Consider the following 25,913-nt stretch of genomic DNA (forward strand, 5'->3'; position numbering starts at 1 on the left):
GTATATAAATCATCCATTGTTTGCTTGAACAGTCTGACCCAGATAAATACATATTCATCCCTCTTGAGGTCTTCAGCAGCACAGCAAAGCCAAAAACACTGCATGGGCATTATATTCAGATAAAAATATGTGTAGAAATCTAACGCTGTTCATTTGCTCCTCTACTCCCGATCAAACTCAACTTGTGCTGAAGTGCTCTCAGATGGTGAAGAAGATCTATAAAGAACAGAAACACATGCCAAAAGGGATCATGAATCCCCTTTCAGTGTCAAAATGTTCTCACTATCCTGTGAATGTTATGATATTGTATAGACATACACACACACACACCTACTCACACACAAACACACACTCAGACATTAACTACAGCCTTGGAGTAAAGAGATTTATTTGCAGAGCCTTCATAATCCTTCATAATCCTTAATAATCCTTAGTTTTCAGACTCATGCTCCTCTTCACATTTTCTGTTGGTTGGACTGTAGGTAAAATGTCTTTTTTTAGACCTGAAAAAAAACAAACAAACAATATAATTATTTAGTATTATGTAGAGTACTGCAATTGCCACAGCAAACAGCAGGGGGCACTGCTCTTATCAGGCTTACCAAACCACTGTCTGCATGTGACTGATAGTCTCTGGTAAAGGTGATCCCAGACTCTCCGGAAGCAGAAGGCTGAGCAACCCGGAGAGAACATTCAGACAGCCGATTAAGATGTACGGCAAAGAGCCTCCTGCAGCAAAACAACAAGAGACACTTGAACAAATGGTTTTGATAGGAATGATTGAGAAATTGACAATAAAGACATTATATATTTTGATCTTTAACTCTTTCCCCACCATTGTTACAAATCTTTTAAAATAGTAGAGCATCTCCAGCTCCAAAAACAAGCCAAGAAGATCTCCATAAAACAGAAATTGCAGATAGTAGTTGCTTAATCACAATTAACATAATATAAAATATTCAACAGCATATGAATCAAAACTGCCAAACATTAAAAATGAAATGTCAAACCACTTTGGAATGTGAAGAGGAAACTACTGTGAAGCTTTGGGAGTGCTGATTAACTTAATCTACTCCTATGTTTTTCTCATTGTTCTGAATCCCATCCGGACAAAGTTTTTGACAAAAACATGATTTTCTCAGCTTATAGTTAGAAATGTTTTTTTTTTAAATGGAACTTACCCACGTTCAAGTGTTGATAAAACCTAGAATGACTGCAAGCAAGAATATAAGTTTTTGTTGTTGTTGTTGTTTAAATGTACAGGCGCCATTCTTTCTTTTGATTGACTGTTTACATATATATGCAACAAAATATTCTGGGGGCCATGCAAGTTTTGTGAATATGATAAAAAAAAAAAGAAATGCTGGTGGGGAAAGAGTTAATAAGCATCGGTCATTAATAGTCTAATTTTAAGTAAAAAAAAATTCTAGAGTCCCTTCTCAAGCTGTTTTCACCTTTTAATTCTGCCAGTTTGTTTAGCAGTGTCACAAGGAAAAGATCGAGGATGGCAGATGGAAACACAGGTGTAAAACAAGGGAACACAGAGAACAGGGACAAGAGCAACTGCATCAGGGAACAAAAAATGACTGACAAAAACCAAGGTTTCCAGATGCTCTACGGCTAACAAAAGACACAAAACAAGAGTCCAGGTGGGTGGTGTAGAGCAGGAGATCAGGGGAATGGAGGGCCAGATCCGAGAGGTCGAAGCGGGTCAGGAGACAGAGGTGGAGCAGGGAGCCAGGGTAAAGCAAACAAAGCAGGGGCCAGAGAACCAGGGTAGAGTGGGGAACCAGAGAGGATCAGGCACAGCGGGGGGCCAGGGTGGAGCAGGCCAGGACAGAGCAAACAAAGCAAAGAACCAGGGTAGAGTGGGGATCCAGGGCGGAGCAAGCAGAGCGGGGGGCCAGACTGGAGCAAACAAAGCAGAGAACCAGGGTAGAGTGGGAAACCAGGGTGGATCAGGCACAGCGGGAGGCCAGGGTGGAGCAGGCAGAGTGGGGAATCAGAGTGGAGCAGACAGAGCAGGGAGCTAGGGCAGAGCATACAAAGCAGAAAACCAGTGTAGAGTGGAGAACCAGAGAGGATCAGGCACAGCGGGGGCCAGGGTGGAGCAGACAGAGCAGGGAGCTAGGGCAGAGCAAACAAAGCAGAGAACCAGGGAAGAGTGGGGAACCAGAGAGGATCAGGTACAGCGGGGGGCCAGGGTGGAACAGGCAGAGCTGGGCACCAGAGAGGAGCAGACAGAGCAGGGAGTTAGGGCAGAGCATACAAAGCAGAGAACCAGGGTAGAGTGGGAAACCAGGGTGGATCAGGCACAGCGGGAGGCCAGGGTGGAGCAGGCAGAATGGGGAATCAGAGTGGAGCAGACAGAGCAGGGAGCTATGGCAGAGCATACAAAGCAGAGAACCAGTGTAGAGTGGAGAACCAGAGAGGATCAGGCACAGCGGGGGCCAGAGTGGAGCAGGCAGAGCAGGGAGCTAGGGCAGAGCATAAAAAGCAGAGAATCAGGGTAGAGTGGGGAACCAGAGAGGATCAGGCACAGCGGGGGGCCAGGGTGGAGCAGGCAGAGCATAAAAAGCAGAGAACCAGGGTAGAGTGGGGATCCAGGGCGGAGCAAGCAGAGCGGGGGGCCAGGGTGGAGCAGGCAGAGCGGGGGACCAGAGTGGAGCAGACAGAGCAGGGAGCTGGGGCAGAGCATAAAAAGCAGAGAACCAGGGTAGAGTGGAAAACCAGGGTGGATCAGGCACAGCGGGAGGCCAGGGTGGAGCAGGCAGAGTGGGGAATCAGAGTGGAGCAGACAGAGCAGGGAGCTAGGGCAGAGCATACAAAGCAGAGAACCAGTGTAGAGTGGAGAACCAGAGAGGATCAGGCACAGCGGGGGCCAGGGTGGAGCAGACAGAGCAGGGAGCTAGGGCAGAGCAAACAAAGCAGAGAACCAGGGAAGAGTGGGGAACCAGAGAGGATCAGGTACAGCGGGGGGGCCAGGGTGGAACAGGCAGAGCTGGGCACCAGAGAGGAGCAGACAGAGCAGGGAGCTAGGGCAGAGCAAACAAAGCAGAGAACCAGGGTAGAGTGGGAAACCAGGGTGGATCAGGCACAGTGGGAGGCCAAGGTGGAGCAGGCAGAGCAGGGAGCCAGGGCGGAGCAAACAAAGCAGGGAGCCAGGGTAGAGTGGGGGGCCAGGGCAGACCAGGCAGAGGGGAGAGTCGGGGCGGCGCACCAGAGTGGAGCAGACAGAGCAGGGAGCTAGGGCAGAGCAAACAAAGCAGAGAACCAGGGTAGAGTGGGAATCCAGAGAGGATCAGGCACAGCGGGGGCCAGGGTGGATCAGGCAGAGCAGGGAGCCAGGGCAGAGCAAACAAAGCAGGGAGCCAGGGTAGAGTGGGGGCCAGGGCAGACCAGGCAGAGGGGGGAGTCAGGGCGGAGCAAACAAAGCAAAAAAACAGGTAGAGTGGGGAACAAGGGTGGATCAGGCACATCGTGGGACCAGGGTGGAGCAAGCAGAGAGGGGGACCAGAGTGGAGGAGGCAGAGCAGGGTGCCAGGGTAAAGCAAACAAAACGGGGAGTGGGACGCCAGGGCAGAGCAGGGAGCCAGGGTGGCGAAAGTAGAGGGCAGGGAGCCAGGGTAGAGTGGGGAGCCAGGGCAAATCAGTCACATTGGGAGGCTAGGGTGGAGCGGGGAGCATGGGCAGAGCTGAAGAACTGGAGACCACCATGGCAGAGCTGGGTACTCTATCTCTATCTCTCAATGTTGTTTGGACCCCAACATTCTTCAAAATATCTTATTTTGTGTTCCACAGAAAGAAAGATATACATAAAAGAATGACATGAGGGTAAATAAATGATGAGAGAATGTTAATTTTCAGGTAAAATAAACCTCTCTTGCACAGTTCTGAAGCGAACAGTTTTAAGAGTTTTTACACTACCTTCTGTGTAAAATTAGGATACTATGATGTAGATGAAACTTCCCACAACTACACTGCAAAAATTATTTTCCTAGCCAGTATTTTTTTGTTTTGTTTCCAGTACAAATATCTACCATTTTTAAATCAAGATGCATTTACTGGAGAATCTAAATTACTTAACATATTAAGTCTTGTTTTCTTAAAAATTGCTTAAAAGAATAAAAAAATATCTAGGATAGCCTTCCTGATTACATATCTTGAGAGACAGAATCCTTCCTTACATGAGGAACTACTTCAATCACAGTAGATGTAGGATTTAGGAGATGAGATAGAAGAGATTATAGAGACTAGAGTTCAGTGACCTGAGTAGAGGATGTATGGTGCAGAAATGGTGCTGACTTTGGATGCCATGGAGCAGGTTCCTAAAGCCGTGTTCCTCAGAATGGTGGGGTAAAGCTCTGCACTAACTGGGTACACAATCGCAAATGCTGCTGTCAGGCCGAACTTTCCCAGCATTACCAGAGAAATGGTAACAGAGCTCATATCTACAGGTTGAAAAAGAGACAAAACACTCCATTCAAAGTTGACCAAATACTACAAAAATTATGCTCTTCCTCAGTATTTTTGTCTTGTTTTTCAGCACAAATATCTAAACATTCTTAAATCAAGATACATTTACTTGGGAACAGGGGCGTCACTAGGCCCATTTTAGGGGGGCTTCAGCCCCCCTAAACTTCTGCCCAGCCCCCCTAAAAAAATATATTTGATTAATAAATTTTTGATCGATTCAGTCCCCTTTAAAAAAAACTCATTTGAAACGGCGGCAAGTTTCGGCTCCTCCCCTTATCTGAGTCTGCTTGGATTTAGCGCATTTTTCGATCTGCAGGGGCGCCGAGCAGAGCGAACATCAGAGAGCACAAGGTGTGTGTCGTGTGTGCGTGCATTTATTGATAGATTGCAAATGCTATGATATTACATCTGCATCGGTGCAGTTCTTTGTCATAAATGCATTGCAGTTTAAATAATGTAATGTTACTGGAGCATTGGGAGCACATGGGACGGCTCGGTTTCTCATCCAATACCAATACGTTTCGCTGCGTTCACCTTCAGCCCTTGTGTGATAGTTGTTTTTTATCCCTACAAAAATGAAGTGATTAACACCCATGAAAACATACTTTAGATTCAGAAAACGATCATGATTTATTTTAATTTACTTTTTACAATTACAGACATATTATAATGTATTTTGACATTACATTATGCAGCCATGCACAGAAATGACACACATCATTGTCTGAAAGCACTAGATGGCCCAGAGAGAGAATGTGGAGTTATTTTGTTTTGTATTATTAAATATAGTTTTGTATTAAGTAATAATGAATCAGGAGGAGTGTCATGATACATAAATTAGAGTAAGTGTAGAGTAAAGGGATTTTTGATTTTCTTGATTTATACTATTTATACTAGATTTGTACTTGATTTATAGAAGTGGCAAATTGATAATTCATGTTGTTATTTTTAATAAATAGAAATAAATATAGAACAGATTAATCATATTGCCAATAGACAATTACATTAATACATGGTTTGTCTATATTCTTAATGAATATTAGCTGGTTAGTTAAAATACTTAAAATGACATCAATTTTCATGGGGTGACTTTATGAATATCCAACCGTATTGTTGATTATAAAGGCTAAAAAGCTAAAAAACTAAAATAATTTATATTTCATTGTAGATGGATATACGACGTTTTTCTTGTCGTGCGGGAGTAGGTCTGCAAATGAGCAACAGTCAGTCAAATAATATTTTTTTAATCATACCCTTATTGGGGGCTGAGCCCCCCTAAAATCAAAATCCTAGAATCGCCCCTGCTTGGGAAGCAAAAACACTAAAGATATCAAGTCTTGTTTTCTGGAAAAATGTGTCACAATGAAGTGAGTTTATGCTTAAAACAAGAATCAATAACAGCCCAAAAAAAGGGAAAACAAGATTATTTTTTCTGACCCCATTGGCAATTTTTTTTTTCTTAATATGTGATTTTGCTTCTGAAGTAAATGATTGATTGATTGATTGATTGATTGATTGATTGATTATTGCTTATAATTTAATGCCATGGCTATATTCATGAAGAGAAAAAAGTGGAAAAATAGAAAAAGTAAATAAATGTAAAAAATATCAAATAAAAAAATTAAACGGCAAGTAAAAAAAATTAAATGTATCTTGATTGATTAATATTTAAATATTTGCACTAGAAAACAAGACAAAAAAATACTGAAGAAAAACAATAATTAATTAATTAAAAATATTTTTTTTCCCAGTCAAAAATCAAACACATCATTAGATAGACAAATCCTCATAACCATGCTGTTATGCTAAAGTTTGTCAGAAAATCCAGCATATGGTGACAGTTAATAGGTTTAACACGATTAAAAGTGAACACTAAACCTTCTATTCACTATTTCTTTATCCTTCTCTTTTAATGAATCTATCCTACCACATCACAGTTAAATTTCTCACGCTGTGGTATGAGGTGTATGAAGAGAAGAACCAGTCCTCCTAATGACAGGGTGGAGGACAAGCAGAGGCGGTGTGGCCAGTGGCGGAACATCAGCCAGGCCACGATGAGCGCTGGCACTTCCACTACTGCTGACAGGAGGCAGTTCAAGTAGATGTTACCATGCAGACTGGATGTGTTCAAAGACAAGGCACTGTATCCAATCGAAACAGTCGACCTAACAGAAGGAATTAAGTTTCTGTCATATTTCTAATCAATCAAGGAAATATATGACATTAATGGCATTAATTCTTTGAACATCTCAGATCATGCTGGTGATCATGAGCATCAGCTTTTGTTCATGTTCCTCCAATACTGCAGAAGAGATACAACAAATACTGACACATTTGCAAAGTCAAGCTGTTCAAATCAATTTTAACTCAAGATTCGTCTTGTTGTGCTCACTCTTAGAAAGAAAGTTTCTATATTTAGTGGCTAAAAGTGATGGCAGCCTAGGAAAATTGACATCTTTATATTTAGGGGCCAAGGCACATATTGTAGGCACCTACTGTATTTGTTGGCATTCTTTATTATTATTATTTATATATATTATTAACATTTTTGAAAGATTTTGTAAGCAATTTCCGCATTTTCTGGGTCCCAAGAGGGCAATGCTGGCAGTGAGCAACATTATGCTTTGCCACTCTTAGTCCCCTCTTTCATCGCAAGCATGTAGCAGGGTGTGGTTCAAGGACGCAATGTCTTCTCATGCACCCCCTGCCAAACCATGGAGCCAGTTAAGTGTTGCACTGCACTCTCAGACCCCACTCTGGGTATATCTGTGGTTCCTTTGGTCCTGCTGTTTGGTCACTGGGAGCCTGGTTAGCACTTTCCAGACCGTCGCGCTGGCTTATTCTGATAATCAGATCCAGCTATGCGATTTAGTTTGCCTGGTGCCCTCCCCAGGTTCAGCAGCATCCGTTTCACCTCAGTGGTGAACGTAGAGGTCCCTGTCCTGTGTGTAGAGATCACAGTCCAAGCATTTTGTTTCAACAGATGGCTGATACAGTCTCAATACTGCTGCGGGCTCCTGGACAGGACCTTGACTGCAGTGGCATATCAACTGGGCCGTTTTTTTCAGGGATACCAGTTTTTCAGTCTCTAACTTAACTTGTAGTGAATGACTGAATGGGAACGTCTAGGTTACTAATGTAACCCCTGTTCCCTGAAGGATGGAATGGCGAGGTTACATCCAGTCACCACAATCCCTGTATTCACCACTGAGTGACCGGGCACTGCTTGGCTCCTCAGCGAAAACTTGGTGAGCATATCTTTGCTCACTTTCTATATACCCGCAGCACGGGTGTGGTTCGCGATGCAAATCTCTGTTCCCTCCTTCAGGGAATGGGGGTTACATTAGTAACCTAGATGTTCTATATAGAACCTTACTGAACCTTTTTTCTAAGAGTGTGGTAAAGACAAATGTTACAGTAAATTAAAGTCTCAACAGAAGAATTTTAACTAATCCAGACATCCAGTGTATGTTACAGCATAATGCTTACATTTCAAAACAGCTATGGATATACAGATGTGCAGTTTGCCTGAATAACTAAACTAACTAAATGGTACACAAATCTGTATGATGTAACTGGATACTTATGAACTAATCGACTGGCTGTAGGTCATCCAGGTACTTTTAGCCTACTCTTTTGTGAGTGCTGTGAATCTAGTCATACACTGTTTTTTGCCACTATATATTAGAGAAGTAAGAGATTTTGGATGCAGCCCATGTGTATCTTAAGTACATGTAAGTGCTCTCACCAAACCAGGCTCAGCAGGACAGTAATGCAGCAGATGTTGCAAGACTTCACCAGGTCACAGAGACTGTAGGTCTGCAACCTTCCAGCGTTTTCCCTTGACTGTAACGCACGTGTCATAACAAACATGTCTTGTTACACAGCACTGTCAAAACACAAAGTAAGCTAAAGACCATCTGATTTCTACAGCTAAAACAACATGAAGCATCCTTATGTGGACAATAATAAGAACATTTAAGAGAAATGAAATATGTTTATGTTTTCATGGAGTTAAACATGTAAATAGCACTTTTAATGTTGTGCAAGTATCATGAGATTGTGGTCATTCATTGGCATGTAATTCTCCTCAGAACTAGATTAGTGTTTAAGATTACTTGAGCATCTGATCTCTGGATTATGAACTTTGGACTTTGAAAAAGGCTTATAAACAAGTCATACTACTGAACAGAGTTGTGAAATAACTGATTTTAGATGCAATTATAATTAGGGTTAGAGTAAATATTGTTGTCGGGTTTGCTGATGGATTACTGATTAAGTATAATATATTGAAGCTAATGCATTGTCATATTAGTAAGTGCATGCATATAAATGTTGCCATACTAAATATAAATTGTCCATTTCAATGCTTGTTGCATATGACTGCATATGTGTTACGGATCCCCTGTGTAAAGAAGCTGAGGGATGCAGGATACAAAGCACATACGAGTTTACTGGAAGAATAACAGCTGGCATACAGCGTAACACATACAATAACCGACACAGGATGAACAGAACGGGGAGTACAAATACACAGAGTAATCAGGGAGCTAAACAGGCACAGGAGGAGGAAGTTAACTAATCAGGGAATAACGAGAACAGGTGCAGACAATACAGGACATATTTGTGACATTACGCCCCCCTCGGATAGGCGTGTCCTCGCACCGTGATTATGACAGAAGAGGGTGTGGAGGCTGGTGACAGATGGTGATGGCATGGAGGCATTGGTGAAATGATGGACCATGGTGGAGCAATAGGTGGGAGGAGCCATAGTTGAAACCTGAGTGACGGGTTGAACGGAATCCAGGGTCTGGACAATGGAGGCGGAACAGTGGTGCAGGTAGGAACCGGCTTAGTAGAGAGGGTGACGGACCAGGATGAACCCGAAGCACTGGAAGCCTGGAGACCAGCCGCTGACTCCCGAAACTGAGGCATTGACGGGGATCTGGCTGACAGGGGCGACGATGTGGTGAGAGAGGGCGATGGGGAAGCCAGAGGATGGGAGGAGTCCGATGATGACATAGGGGTGCAGGTTGTAGGCTTCGCCGGAACACCGTAAGTCCATGTCAGCAGCTGGGCGTCGACCGCCGAAGGCTGACCTAGAGTCCCGATGGAACCCAGCGGAGTCTCCTGGCAGACGAGCCATGGCAGTGACGAGGAAGTGGTGAGGCAAGGTGCAGGTGACGGGTTGACAGCCTGAGGTGAAGGCGTGGCCACGGAGGCTAGATGCATGGCCGGAGACTCTCTTTCACGCTGTGCTGGTGTTGGAGAGGACAGAGGTGAGGCAAGTAAGCCGCACGGAGCTAGCAGCGGTGGCAGAGCCAAGGAGCTTGATGACACCAGGGGAGCCGACGAATCCACGAGACTGGCCGAAACCAGCAAAGGAGGTGGGGTCAGGATATTAGGACTGGAAGAGGGCAGAAGAAGGTCTCCGGACGGAACCGGTGAAGAGACTGAAGATACATGGGTGGGAACTAGGGTGGGAATAGGATCCACCAACCACAGATCTATAAGGTCAATGTCCGCTCTTGGCTCTGCGATGGACTGACCTACCTGCTGAAGCTCCGGCGCTTTGATCTTCTCGTAATGAAACGGCGTATGCCTCGGGCTCTCGAGTGACAAAAGAGAGCTCACCACTCCAAAGCGACATGGCTAGATACTCCAGTCACCATTGATTTTCTGAGCGAAGAAGGAGGTGCAGTACAGGTGAGTCCATCATCTTTGAAATATATATACTCTTTTAGAGGGTCGGTTATTCTGTTACGGATCCCCTGTGTAAAGAAGGCGAGCGATGCAGGATACAAAGCACATACGAGTTTACTGGAAGAATAACAGGTAGCATACAGCGTAACACATACAATAACCGACACAGGATGAGCAGAACAGGGAGTACAAATACACAGAGTAATCAGGGAGCTAAACAGGTACAGGAGGAGGAAGTTAACTCATCAGGGAATAACGAGAACAGGTGCAGACAATACAGTACATAGTGGTGACAATATACTTGCTTTAACCTGTTTATGCATCAGCTTGCTTCCGAATGGGTTTATTACTGTCACGGCACACACGAAGACAAACAGGGTAGGTCCAATTGCAGGTATTTATTGGGGAAATCCAGAAACGTAATCCTTATAACAGGCAATGGTCAAAAATCCAGGGAGACAGTCCAAACAAAACAATGACATGAACAAAACACAAAGCAAACCAAAACAGAGCCTCGGGAACCAAGAATGAAGACACCATGACCAGAGCAGAGACAAACCAGGTATAAATAGACAGACACTAATGAACAAACACAAGACAGATGGGTGCAATGAAACAAGGATAATGAGTCCAGGAGGTGAGTATTGGTAATGTAGCTTGTGGGGAGAAAACCAAAGTCCAGGATGGAAACAATTACATATTATCCATGTGGCACATGTGCAGCAGGTGTGAGATAGATGAAACAAGCCTAAATTATGGCATGCTTTCACAGTGCATTGAACTCTTTCAACTCCTCAATATATGACCCCTCTAGTAGTAAATCAATTTAGACTGAGTTTAACAGAAAATAAAAGGGGTTCAAAAGCGTTTATCATATTGGCATATAAATGAGACTGTTTAAAGCATCGTGTGCCATTTGAAAAGCACAGGCCATTGTGGGTTTCACCTGAAGCAGGGGAAAAATGACATCAGGGGCTTCAACCCCGTTCATCTTGGCAGCCTTTTTCAGAATTGCCTCGGCCTCGTCAACCCTCCCTTGAGACAGCAGCCATCGAGGAGACTCTGGAATAAACCTGCAAACAACAACAACAACAACAACAACAACAACTATTCTGAGATATCAGGACCAGATAATTTATTATACTTATTTAATGCAGCAAATAGAAGCTGAAATGAAATTCAATAAGGTCGCGTATCTCACGGAGGAGCTCCGGAAGCATAAAAGGAGGAGCGATGACAGGACGAGAGATCCAGACCTGGATTAGTGTTATGTTTTTATTATGTTTTTGTGTACGATAGTTGTCCGTGAAGGACTGCCGCCATTAACTTTCATTTTGTTATTGGTTTATTTTATGATTATTAAAGTTGTTAAACATTCGCCAGTTCCCGCCTCCTTCTCTCCACATCTATTAACCTTGCTACAGTGTTGAAACTGGCATTTATGGTAAGGGCCAGGACATTTCCAAAACATGCTCGAAGCCCTTAAACAATCACAACTGCTTCAGCCTGTCAGGCTTTGGGTAAAGGGATGAGGCGAGGACTCAGAGATGCAGAGAAAACAGGCTTTTATTTAACAAAATAAATAAATAAAACAAAAACAAATAAAAACTACCCCATGGGGGAAAACAAGTCCAGCCTCTGGACAAGGCAGGACTGGACACAGTAACTGGATCAGGCAGAGCAGGACATAAGGGGTACATACGACAATGAACTGGCAAAGGACTGAAAACAAGAATAAATAGGGAGCAAACAAAGCAGGTAACGAGGAAGGACAGGTGTGGCAAATGAACAAATAATCAGATAACAAGAAGGACGTGGTTAAGACAATAGACAGCAGAGCACATGGCACATAAAAACAAACTAGGAACTGCATGGTCACCCTAACCCTAACCAGCCAGCAGATGTGACACCAGCGTCTCGCTAGTAAAGTTCTGATGGATGCAGATTGTAATCAAGTTAAACACGATTGCAGAAATACAGTTTTTAAGAAATACCTTCAATCTGATGGTTTACTTTGCTGGATAGTTAATGATGAGAAAATGATTGTGTTAAACAAGTTAAAAGATGTATGCTTAATTTCACAATAAGTGCACAATTAATTGCACAAAAAGGGTGGTCTTAACCACGATTAAAAATTTTAAACTATTGTCAGCCTTATTATTAACATTAATAAAGATTAATCAATGCTTTCAAAAATTTATTGCTCAACGTTAGTGTTACAGTTCCCTTCCGGACTCCATCTCCCATTATCCTCCTGTTTCATCACCTGCACTCTCTTCCTCGTCATCTCCCCATCATCACTCATCACCTGCACCTGGACTTGATCATCTGCACACCCTTTATAATGGACTCACTCCCTGCACACCTTGTCTCATCTATTGTTAGTTTATGTGTGATTGTTGTATCTTTACTCCTTCGTTGATTAAAATACCCGTTATTGTGGAGGTCTGTGTTTGCCTCGTCTCTTCAACAACCTCACATGTAACAGAAGATCAGAACTCACAGCTGGACTTCTACACAAAATATGGGTATATTCCTAGTTCCAGTACCCCCAAAGAGCCGTTGACGCATGCCTACTGCGGAGGATTGTCTAAGGACTTCTAAACAGGACGGCCGCCCACTGGAGAAGTATGTGGAGGAATTCGCTGAGCTTTCTAGTAAGGTGAGCTGGCCAGATGCAATTTTGAACATCTGTTTTCTGAGGGGTCTCAACGAGGATACGATATGATATTTTGAACCTGAATGACTCTTTTCCCTAGTTAATGGTTCCGAGTTCGAAATTGAAGAGGTTCCAAGGAGATCGTGTTTTCCTCATCCAGCTCCCTCCGAAATATGGACGGCCTGGCCAGTTCACCATCCGCCGATTTCCTCCACCTACCACTCCAGTGGGCATTCCCCGGGGCTCCTGCCTGATCCAATGCTTAAGCTGTCCAAGAAGAAGTCCACCGCGAGGCTGAGGCAGCTGAAGAGAATCATCGCTGCCTCACCAGTGCCTCCAGCAAAGGCTGCCTCCAAGCCTGAACCGCTGCTTCTAGTGGCGCCTCCTCCAATACCCATGGGACTTTTAATTGAGTACAAGGGGATATCCTGGACTCCGTCTCCAGACCCCTCTACAGCAGTCCACGAGCCCGCTCCAGCCTTCCACGAGCCGGCTCCAGCCTTCCAAAATGGTCCAGCCCACATGGCCCTACCTTCCACAGAATTCCCCAAGGATCCACCATGGGCGGGGTTTCGGATCCGCCATGGCCTGCCAAGGTTCCAGACCCGCTATGGCCGCCCACGGCCTCTGACCTGCCCTGGAGACCTCCGTTCCCATCTACTCCTCTCCCCGCACCGGCCTGAGGTCTCCAGGGCGCCCACCCCCCGGTTGTTCCATCAACGGCGCAAGGCTGCGCCTACCGGGAGGGGGAGGTAATGTTAATTGTGGAGGTCCGTGTTTGAAATCTGCATCACCCACATGAGTAAGTCTGAGGTTGGAGAGCTGCGAGTCCTAAACTCTTGATGGAAGATTAAAGTACAAACAAATTATGTAAACCATAACTTATACTAAACATTTAGGGCCCTATAATACACCCGGCGCAATGTGACGCAAGGCACAGCGCAAGTGTGGTTGCTAGTTTGCATCCTGCGGCGTTCGCGTTTTCCCGTTCAGCGCTAGTCCTTAAATTAGTAAATGCATTTGCGCCAGTTAGTGCGCCCATGGGCGTGCTGGTCTAAAAAAGAGGTGTGTTCAGGTGCATTGCCGGTGCATTGCTATTTTTAGGAGCTGAAAATAGACTGCGCCATAGACCAACTCAAACCTGGTCTAAAGACTAAAGTCAATGGCGCAATATTTTTTTGTTAGAGCGCATTGATAGAAACTGCGCCTAACAGTGCGCATTGACTTTGCTTATTACACACAGGGATGCGCATCACACAAACATGCCAAATATTAAAAACAAAAGGATTACAGTGTAAAAGAATATTATTGTGTAGGCTACATAAATATAAAAATGTAATGATAAATAGTCATTGTGTGTATTAGAATTAGGCTACCTATTTTCAATTCAGCCTATTACTACTTATAATAATGAACGAAATTGGCTAATTAATTGAACAATTGTGCCAGTACACACACATATATATTAACTGACTCATCGCGCGGAGCTATTTGAAAGCCTGCATCCAACGCAGACGACTGAAAGATTGACTGGCCACTTAACAGGTAATTTCAGCAAAACATCTGATGCCAGAAGACGAGGACACAATCACTGCTAATTCATCCCACGCCTTCTTCACCTCGGGAAGCTTTGGTGGATTCCTGCTTGTCCCGTAGATGACCTGCTCGCGTACTTTAACTTTGCGCACGAGCAGATCGGTTTCTTCGCTTGAAAAGCGTTCAGCTTTTCCGCCAACAAATTCCGCCATGTAAATAGCAATCCGCCATGGCGCGAGCGCATCTCGCTCTTAAAGGGAATGGCAGATGACACTCTGATTGGTTTATTGAACGTTACGGCCATTACTCATTAAGAGAATAGGGACAACCCATTTCAAAAATGCGCCCCGGCGCACGGACCGTTTTTCCGTCGTTAAAATAGCAAAAGTGGATTTGGACACACCCTGTGTGCACCTGTGCCGTGCGCTTTACACTTTGCGTTTAGATCGTTAAAATAGGGCCCTTAATGGCAACATTATCAAAACCTTCTTAGAATATATATTTATTACCTGGGGTGAGTGTGAGCTTAGGTTTAATTTTTTTGTAATGTTTGTAAGCATTTGTAGGTAAAACCCATCTTATTCACATAACCTTTATGCTACCTCTTTGCCAGGAAAATGTTGACTATACAAACTATGACTGTTCTTCTGATGTCTGGTGCATTATTAAACAGCACCTGTCCCATAGCAAACACCTACCACCAAAGGGCTATGTAAAAGAATCCAGGGACGGTGAGGGCCATCAGCAGCATTCTCCAGTCTCGCAGGAAGTAGGCAGCCAGTGGAAGCATCATATACCCAATTGAAAAGGAAAGACCCACGCCAAGAGTGGAGAAGTGGTCACGAATGGATGGGCTCAATATTTCCACTCCTAGGGGAAGGACATTTCATTAAAAATAGTAGTCACATTCAAATCCAGACTCAAAACACATCTTTTTATCTATGCATTTTAGTGTTGTCAAAAGTACCGACTTCGGTACCTATCGGTACTGAAATTTTAAAAACGTGACGCTTTGAGCGCTGTTGAGCGAATTCATAAACATCTCTGATTGGCCATTGTGTTGACACACTCATCGGATATGCCTGTGATTGGCTACAATGATCAGCGCGTGGGAGCATTTGAAGGCACACAAAGTGTTTGAATTTGAAAGCGTTTTGAAAGTGGGAGCGCGAGCGATTGAAAGCAGGCGTCTAACAGTGGACCGATCCGCAATAGACGCCTGCTTTCAAACGCTCCCGTGTGTATCTGTGTAAGCGCTTAGTGAAGAGATAAATTGATGACTATTTACAACGTTTTTACAGCGTTGATCATTGAAGCCTATTACAGACATATCCAATGAGCCGTGAAAACAACGGGCAATCAGAGATGTTCACGAATCCACTCAACAGCGCTCAAAGCGTCACGTTTTTAAAAAGTCGGTACTTTTGACAACACTAATGCATTTGCTGATTGAGCACTGTGCTATGTCCGAACTGTTTGCACTTTATTTTATACATATTATCTTTTTATTCTTTTAATTCCTTTTCCTGTTTTTATTTTATTTAATTTTTAATGTATTTTATATCTTTTATATATCATCTTGTTATACTGACTTTTAATGCATTTTAAATATTGCTGTCTGGTTGAAAGAGCTGGGAGAATTAGGAAGAAAGTGATTAGGTTAAAATTTGGTAAATTTGGATAAGGGGACAAACCATGGGGAAATTTAAGCTGTAGTGCATGGTTAAGATATCTCTGGATTACAGTCAGGACACTTTCCAAAGGGGGAAATTTCCAAAGGGGAAATTTGAACTGCGTTGCATAGGTAAAATATCTCCGGAAGGGGGATTAGGGCTGTGTGGTGCAGTTGGAGGTGTCTTGGCAAAAGGGGAGATTGAAACTGTGTTTATCAGTTTGAAGTGCCTTAACAGGTAGCGGTCCTGTTGTGTGAGGACGATCCATTCTGATCCGCTCTGATGGATAGATCCGTTTAGATCCAACTCTGATGGACGACAAGAACAACAACAACAACAAACTCCCTGAGACTTCCTAGCTCTTCCATCCAGATAGCAAAATTCTCTGTTTTTACTGTTATATCTATTCCTTATGTTCTATTTTTATTATTCTTTTTTATGTAAAGCGCTTTGAATTACCATTGTGAATGAAATGTGCTATACAAATAAAATTGCCTTGTCTTGCTTAGTAGTAGCTTAATCCAGGGTTTACAGTCTCAATTATTTAGAATATCTTCAAAGTATATTCTGAGACAAAAACATGCATTTGCTATGCAATTTTTATGTGTTAGTATTACAAATGTGCTGCCAGTCCTCATTTTCAATAAACCATTATGTGACTGAAAACAGTACAAGATCAGTTGCGATTATTCAATGCTAATATAAAATCACAGCAACTCAAAAGCCTTTACCTAAAACAAATGCTGCAGCTTCATTTGAAAACTGGCCCATTCCAACAATGAAAAACAACAAGCAAAAAATCAACCAAGATTGGGAGAAGATTTGAATGAAGGTGAATACCGTCTGAATCCCCATGGTAACAAACAGCACTATTTTCCTGCCAAACCTGAAAAAAGGAGAAGAAACAATACAAGTTTATTTCCAATAGGCAACATTCCAGTTTTCACGAGAGTACAGTGAAGTGACGGGAGCTTTTTTTGATCACTTTCTGTATCTAGTCCATTCACAGCTTGAATAAGTTGTGGAAAATATGCATAATGATAACAATAGCAACACATGATCCGTGTATTAAGTCTTGACGTGTAAATTCAAACTAATAGACCAGCCACTTGTCCCATGCCATGTGTCTTTGTTCTTCATTTTAATAACTTTTCACTTTTTAAAAGAATTGTTTTTTTTTTTTTCTTAATGGCAAAAATTGTCTCATTTTACATGAATTCACTGTATTAAGTAATATGTTAAAACATTTTTCTCAATTAAGACTAAGAAAAATGATCCTGAATTAACCTAATGCACTGATCCCAGCGCAGCTTTCTTCAGCTTCTTTTGGAATTATTTTCATTGGTAGAGGGAACAAAACAAACAAACTAAATGGCCAATTTTTGTTTGAAACACTAATGACTCAATATCACAGTTACACTTTATTTTAAGGTGACATAGTAACAAGTTACTATGTATAGTAACATAGTAACAAGTTACTATGTACTTACTATAGTAATAACAGTAAATTATGCATAATTACAAGTAACTAACCCTGAACCTAACCATAACATACAGTGGGTAAGGAAAGTATTCAGACCCCCTTAAATGTTTCACTGCTAAAGTTGCTAAAATCATTTAAGTTCATTTATTTTCCTCAATGTACACACAGCACCCCATATTGACAGAAAAACACAGAATTGTTGACATTTTTGCAGATTTATTAAAAAAGAAAAACTGAAATATCACATGGTCCTAAGTATTCAGACCATTTGCTCAGTATTTAGTAGAAGCACCCTTTTGATCTAATACAGCCATGAGTCTTTTTGGGAAAGATGCAACAGTTGCAAAAGTTTTTCACACCTGGATTTGGGGATCCTCTGCCATTCCTCCTTGCAGATCCTCTCCAGTTCTGTCAGGTTGGATGGTAAACATTGGTGGACAGCCATTTTTAGGTCTCTCCAGAGATGCTCAATTGGGTTTAAGTCAGGGCTCTGACTGGGCCATTCAAGAACAGTCACGGAGTTGTTGTGAAGCCACTCCTTCGTTATTTTAGCTGTGCTTAGGGTCATTGTCTTGTTGGAAGGTAAACCTTCGGCCCAGTCTGAGGTCCTGAGCACTCTGGAGAAGGTTTTCGTCCAGGATATCACTGTACTTGGCCGCATTCATCTTTCCCTTGATTGCAACCAGTCGTTCTGTCCCTGCAGCTGAAAAACATCCCCACAGCATGATGCTTCCACCACCATGCTTCACTGTTGGGACTGTATTGGACAGGTGATGAGCAGTGCCTGGTTTTCTCCACACATACCGCTTAGAATTAAGGCCAAAAAGTTCTATCTTGGTCTCATCAGACCAGAGAATCTTATTTCTCACCATCTCAGGCTTTCATGTGTCTTGCACTGAGGAGAGGCTTCCGTCGGGCCACTCTGCCATAAAGCCCCGACTGGTGGAGGGCTGCAGTGATGGTTGACTTTCTGCAACTTTCTCCCATCTCCCGACTGCATTTCTAGAGCTCAGCCACAGTGATCTTTGGGTTCTTCTTTACCTCTCTCACCAAGGCTCTTCTCCCCCGATAGCTCAGTTTGGCCGGACGGCCAGCTCTAGGAAGGGTTCTGGTCGTCCCAAATGTCTTCCATTTAAGGATTATGGAGGCCACTGTGCTCTTAGGAACCTTAAGCGCAGCAGAATATTTTTTGTAACCTTGGCCAGATCTGTGCCTTGCCACAATTCTGTCTCTGAGCTCTTCAGGCAATTCCTTTGACCTCATGATTCTCATTTGCTCTGACATGCACTGTGAGCTGTAAGGTCTTATATAGACAGGTGTGTAGCTTTCCTAATCAAGTCCAATCAGTATAATCAAACACAGCTGGACTCAAATGAAGGTGTAGAACCATCTCAAGGATGATCAGAAGAAATGGACAGCGCCTGAGTTAAATATATGAGAGTCACAGCAAAGGGTCTGAATACTTAGGACCATGCGATATTTCAGTTTTTCTTTTTTAATAAATCTGCAAAAATGTCAACAATTCTGTGTTTTCTGTCAATATGGGGTGCTGTGTGTACATTAATGAGGAAAAAAATGAACAAATGATTTTAGCAAATGGCTGAAATATAACAAATAGTGAAAAATTTAAGGGGGTCTGAATACTTTCCGTACCCACTGTAACTCTAAAGTACATGCAGCTACTTAATGTCATGAGCCAGGTTTGAGTGTGTCTGTGTTTTCGGGTCTTTTTCCTTCCTTGCTCATCTTTGATTTGTTTCAGCTGGTCCTCGTTGCCTCTCGTGTTCGCACCTGTTCTGTGTCTCTGTGTTGATTGCGCTGCCTACTTCTCCCTGTTCTCTGTTCTTGTCTGTGTCAGGTAATTGTTTAATGTTGGTGTGACGAGCTATCGCAGTCGCTCTTGTTGTAACTCTCCTCTGGGTCTTCTGCAGTCACCTGACACTTAATTAATATTACTCTGTAATTATTAGTATGTACTCTGTAACTTTGTCACCTTAAAATAAAGTGTAACCCAATATCACTCTTTCAATCATACTGCAATCCTGAATATCAGTCTTGTCTTGTCTTGTTTATGCCTGGTGATACAACAGAGGAAATAATTGTAATATTCACTTGTAGCTTGTGGGAAAAAGTTGATGCTTTCTGACCTGTCAGAAATCTGTCCAGAGATGACAGAACCAGTCAAAACACCACAGAAGAAGAGTGCGGTGGCCAGTGGAGCTCTCCAGTCATCTGAACACACCAAATCCCACTGCCGTCGAACACACAAAGGAGGGTTGGTAGTGATTATATGCATTTGTAAAAACTAAGTTACATTTCAGTCTAACCCATGGAAGCCACTTGATTTACATTATTTTGACACTTCTATTCCTGATTGAATACAGGAAAAATAGAAACAGGGGCTAGTTGTCACATGGAGAAGCTTTAATACAGTAACTTTATCGATTTTCAGATAAAATTCCATTTACACAAATGTTTGTTTCCTGTGAAACCCATAGTTTAACTCAAAAATAAAGTTATAGCCTTTGTTTGTCACTGTCTAACAAAACTGTCTTAAAGCTGTCATGAAATCAGAACTGACCCTTACTGATTTTAATGTAAATGATTTGTCGATGCAAATATTTTTGACATCGTAATCTTGAAACTAGAGGCCGGATTTACTAACAGCTTGCGCCAGCAAGGGGCTGCGTTTACAGATTTACTAAACTCCTTTGGGGTCAAACAAATCATCACTGGACCCACTCACCATCTTAATCATACACTAGATTTAATTATATCACATGGAATCAATCCTACCGATATAGAAATTCTACCGCAAAGTGATGATGTTACTGGTCACTACCTAGTAACATGAGTAAAGCATACTGATGATATGTCAAATTGTGCCGCGATATCGACTAGGTTGAACAATTCTCCCGACAACTATAGATAAATTCACAAATAAACTGCCTGATCTGTCTCAGCTGCTCATTGTACCCAAATACACAAATGATCTCAAGAAAATGACTAGCAGTATGTGCACCATTTTCACTAGTACATTAGATACTGTTGCACCGATGAGATTATAAAAGGTTAGAGAGAAAAATACTGTACCATGGTTCAACAGTATTACTCATGCTATCAAAAGAGAAACCCGTAATCTAGAGTGCAATTGGAGACAAACTCGTTTAGAGGTCTTCAGAATCGTGTGGAAAGACAGCTCGTCCCGTAATCGAAAAAAATCGAAAGCATCAGAAATACAATTGTAAATCTACAACCTTTGACAAAGTTTTGTGATTCAGCCTCAATTATCGCCCCTCAAGAACAGTTGCAGTGCTTTACAACTATAGGAAACCAACAACATGTTTATTAGATCCAGTACCCACTAAACTACTGAAAGAACTGTTACCTGTAGCAGAAGAGCCTCTTCTCAATATTATCAACTCGTCTTTTATCTCTAGGTCACGTCCCAAGACCGTTCAAGCTAGCAGTTATTAAGTCTCTCATTAAGAAACCACAATTAGATCCAAATGTATTGGCAAATAACATTCTCCTATCTGTGTATTTATTTATTTAAAAAAAAAAAAAAAAAAAAAAAAAAAAAATTCGCTATGAGCACTTTACTGACATCACTGTGACTTCACTCAGCACTTACATACTGTTGTTCTCATGTTGATTTAATTGATTCTACTACTCTCATTTGTAAGTCGCTTTGGATAAAAGCGTCTGCTAAATGACTAAATGTAAAATGTAAATGCAAATGTAAATAACAGACCCATTTCAAATCTTCCATTTATGTCTAAAATGCTAGAAAAAGTGGTGTCGGTCCAATTGAGCTCCTTCTTGCAAAAAAACACTATCTATGAAAAATTTCAGTCAGGATTCAGATCTCATCATAGCACAGAAACTGCGCTCGTTAAAATTACAAACGTCTTACTTCTAGCTTCTGACCAAGGCTGTATCTCAATAATAGTGTTACTTGATCTCAGTGCTGCGTTCGACACTATAGATCATAAAATACTCCTAGACCGACTACAAAATTACACTGGTATTCAGGGCATTACGGCGGTTTAGGTCTGTAACGAGGCGGGACTCAAGGTAAGATCCATCTGCAGGCTTTTATTTAACAGAGTTCGTAGTAAAACAAGCAGTGGTCAAACAGTGGCAAATAGGTGTGGCAAATAGTTATGGCAGAGAGCAGGCAGAATCGTAGCCGAGGAACGGGCAATGAATCAGGGCAGGCAGATATCATTCACTATCCTTGACAGGAAAATTGACATTCTTTGTCTCAGTGAAACTTGGCATAAAGACAATGTCTATCTTAACTTGAATTTGTGTGCCCCTTCTGGATATAAATATATTGAGGTGCCTCGATCTTCTGGTAAGGGTGGTGGCTTGGCTGCAATATTTGTATCAAATGTATCAATCGATGTTATTGATTCTCCTACTGTTTCATCATTTGAATGTCTGGTTTTTAAAGTCAATGGTGCTTCACCTGTTCTTGTGCTGCTCATTTATCGTCCACCAAAACCTAATCCTTTATTTTTTTCTGAGTTTACTAAGTTGCTGACACTTCTTTGTCCACTCTGTCCGTCTATGGTCTTGACTGGTGATGTCAATCTCCATATTGATAATCCAAACTGTGTCAAAACTGCTACCTTTTTGGATATTTTGGATGGTTTTGACTTTAAACAGCATGTTACTTTTCCGACCCATAGGCTGGGCCATATATTGGATGTGGTATGTTCTGCTGGTGTTGGTATCCAATCTCTGGATAGTATTGACATGAGTATAAGTGACCATGGACTTATTACTTTTGACATAAATGTTATGTCTTCACGATCCATTTCTGAGCACACTATCAAATTTCGTAACATCAAGCACGTGGACTTCACTCTTTTTTCGACTTCTGTTTCTGGGCTTCTCACTACTAACTCCGTTGAGCACTTTAATTCCATGCTATCCTCACTTCTGGATGAGTTCGCATCTGTGCGAGAATGGGTTGTTACTTTTAGGAAACCCTAATGAAATTTAATGAAAGCCTTAATGAAAGCTGCCGGTAGGCAATTAGAACGGCAGTGCGATGGTGCACAGGCTTCTTTACACTGAACAACAGTCTGCTTACCATTCTGCCTTGAATACTGCACGTAAGAACTATTATTCAAGCATCACTGGTAACGCTGCAACAAATTCTAAATCATTGTTTAAGACTGTTGACAATCTTCCCAAACCAACTAAGGCCGTTGTTCATTCCTCTGTTGACCAGTGTAATAAGTTTCTTCATTATTTCACTGGTAAGATTGAGGGTATAATATAGCTCTTTAAATACCATCACTCCTCTTGATCTAGTTGATATCCAGCCTTCAAATTTCCCAACCACTACCTTTTCGAACATTGAAACGGTTGGAGATGATTTTATTATAAGTACAGTGAAGTCCATGAACTCTACTACCAGTATTTTAGATCCGGTTCCTTGCTCGGTTATTACGAACTGCCTTGCATCAATCTGCCCTTTTATGACTTCAATTGTGAACTTGTCATTTACTTCTGGAATTGTTCCTCCAGAGCTAAAAATAGCTGCCATTACACCAGTCCCTAAGAAGACTGGATGTGATGTTTCTGATTTATCCAACTACAGGCCGATTTCTAACCTCCCATTCTTGGCTAAAGTTCTTGAGTGTGTTGTGGCTATTCAGTTAAATAATCACCTAGCACTGAACAATCTCTTTGAACCTTTTCAATCTGGATTCAGAAGAGGGCATAGTACTGAAACCGCTTTAATTAGGGTCGTAAATGATCTTCTTATCGCGGCAGATTCCGGTGCATGCAGTATTTTGGTCTTATTAGACCTCAGTGCTGCTTTTGACACTATATGTCACTCTCTTCTCCTTGACAGGCTGGAAAACTGGTTGGTCTTTCTGGAACTGTCCTCAATTGGTTTCGATCTTATTTAACGAATCGTGCCCAGTTCGCTGGCTTGGGTAACTACAAATCAGATACCGTGCCTGTTCGACAGGGAGTTCCTCACGTTCAGTATTGGGTCCAATATTATATAACATTTATATGCTTCCACTTGGGCAGATTATCAGGAAACATGGTCTTGGGTATCACTGTTATGCGGATGATATGCAGATTTACATCACCACTAGTCCTGATGTCCATTGCTCATTAATAGCTTTGCGTGGTTGTTTAGCAGAGATCAGTATCTGGAAGCAGAATAAATTCCTGAAGCTGAATGGCTCCAAAACTGAACTGATGCAGATTGGTACAGTGGCGGCTACTCGTAAGGCCAAGCAGATCAGTTTGATTGTTGATTCCAGCACGGTAATCCCCACTTCACAGGTGCGAAATCTTGGTGTCATTTTTGATCCACAATTAACATTTGAAGCACACATAAAACACATCTCTAAAACTGCATTTTTCCACCTGAGAAACATAGCTCAACTTAGACCTTTTCTCTCTTTTGCAGACACAGAAAGGCTTATACATGCCTTCATAACAACTAGGTTAGATTACTGTAATGCCTTTTTCTCTGGCCTTCCATCTAAATCGTTGAGAAAGCTTCAGTATATACAAAATTCTGCCACTTGTGTGCTCACTCGTACTTCTCCTCGTGAACACATTACACTGGTTCTTTCACAATTACACTGGCTTCCCATAAATGCGAGAATTGATTTTAAAATTCTTATTTTAACATACAAGGCACTTCATGGGACTGCACCTGAGTATCTTTGTGATCTCATCAGTCCTTATACTCCATCACGCTCTCTTCGCTCTAACTCTCTTTTACTTCACCAGCCTTCGTGCAAGCTAAAGACCATGGGGGAAAGAGCCTTTTCATACAAAGCCCCTAAGCCAGGGATGGACAACTCCGGTCCTGGAGGGCCAGTGTCCTGCAGAGTTTATCTCCATCCCTGATAAAAACTCACTTGCCTATAACTTTCTACTAATCCTAAAGACCTTGATTAGCTGGTTCAGGTGTGTTTGATTAGGGTTGGAGCTAAACTCTGCTGGACACTGGCCCTCCAGGACCGGAGTTGTCCATCCCTGCCCTAAGCTATGGAATGTGCTTCCTCTACCCATCAGAAATGCACCAACGTTGGATCATTTTAAAAAGTTGATTAAGACACATTTATTTAAGACTGTCTTTCTCTAATGAATTGTATTGCTTTTGTTGTTTTTGTTTTATTCTATTACTGTAGCGCTTTGGGTTTAAGAAAAGCGCATTACAAATAAAATGTATTAATAATAATAATAATAATATTCACAAAAAACAGGAAACAATAAACAGTCCAAAAGGTCCAAAGGGCAGGCAGCAGAGATTCGTATACACAGAACAGACAGGGTAAATAATGCTCAGAATTGTCACTGGAGTAAACAAGACCTTGCAATGTGTGTATGTGAGTTAGAGTCCTTTATAGTCCAGGTAAAAAGCTTCAGGAGTATGTGGCAATAGGTGATTGGTGGAGTTGAGTGCAGGTGATAGGCGAGGATGCTGGGAAGTGTAGTCCGGAACTGACAGGATTCGTGACAAGGTCGTACCTATCAGACGTCACAATTTTGTCTATTTAAACGGAAAAATCTAAGATAACGATAGTAAATTATGGATTGCCGCAAGGATCAGTGTTAGGCCCTCTGCTATTTTCAATATACATGCTGCCACTCGGCAATATTATAAGAAAACATGGAATTAGTTTCCACTGCTATGCCGATGATACTCAGTTATATATTTCAACACAACCAGATGAAATCTCTAAATTATCTCTAAATTATTGTAAACAGCATTTGACTTAGTATTGGCGTACACTGCTCGGGGAAGGAATCGGCTCCAGCTGTCTTGGTTCCTGTGGCAGTCCTCAGGTACCTCCTGATCTCTTGGATCTTGCCCTCAGTCTGGCCATTGGTTTGCGGATGATAGCTGGAGGAGAGGCTTTCAGAAACTCAGAGGAGCTTGTAGAAGGCTTGCCATACCCGTGAGATGAATTGAGGGCCTCGGTCTGATACTATGTCTTCGGGTAGACCAAAATGATGGAACACGTGCGGCTTCAAAATCAGTGGGTAGGCCTTTCTGAGTGATTTTACAGAGCAGAGGGGAATATCAGGTTGATCAGTACCAGATGGAGATTGAGAGCGAAGGACAGAGGTTCTGAGAACTGGAGACAAACAGTTTTGATGAAAGGATTCACTCCTCCATTGTAGGATTTCTTCCGTATGCCAGTTAACTTGAGGTTGGTATTGTGACATCCAAGGATGTCCCAGGATGATGTCCGCGGTGGAAATTTCCAGCACCATGAACGAGATCTTATTAGTATGCAGACAGACGATGCGGAGCATCATGGTGGGGGAGAAGTAATTGATCCGACCATCGCTCGATACGTTTTCCTTGGATGGTGTGGATGGTTAA

General features: G+C 42.3%; 1 protein-coding gene across 1 annotated transcript in view; it reads right to left on the reverse strand.

Annotated features, from left to right (window-relative positions):
• Nucleotides 1-366: 366 nt before the first annotated feature.
• The window catches only part of LOC137012533 (organic cation/carnitine transporter 2-like), a 35,224-nt gene continuing 9,677 nt past the window's right edge, over nt 367-25,913 (reverse strand). Inside the window, exons 2-10 of the mRNA XM_067375817.1 lie at nt 19,678-19,781; nt 16,779-16,933; nt 15,073-15,244; nt 11,126-11,252; nt 8,225-8,322; nt 6,427-6,641; nt 4,269-4,451; nt 603-729; nt 367-503 (exon numbers count right to left, since the gene is read on the reverse strand). Coding sequence (XP_067231918.1) covers nt 431-503; nt 603-729; nt 4,269-4,451; nt 6,427-6,641; nt 8,225-8,322; nt 11,126-11,252; nt 15,073-15,244; nt 16,779-16,933; nt 19,678-19,781 — 1,254 coding nt within the window. The 3' untranslated portion in view covers nt 367-430. The remainder of the gene's footprint in view (nt 504-602; nt 730-4,268; nt 4,452-6,426; nt 6,642-8,224; nt 8,323-11,125; nt 11,253-15,072; nt 15,245-16,778; nt 16,934-19,677; nt 19,782-25,913) is intronic.

The sequence above is a fragment of the Chanodichthys erythropterus genome, chromosome 22 (assembly GCF_024489055.1).
Source record: "Chanodichthys erythropterus isolate Z2021 chromosome 22, ASM2448905v1, whole genome shotgun sequence".
Taxonomy (NCBI): Eukaryota; Metazoa; Chordata; class Actinopteri; order Cypriniformes; family Xenocyprididae; genus Chanodichthys; species Chanodichthys erythropterus.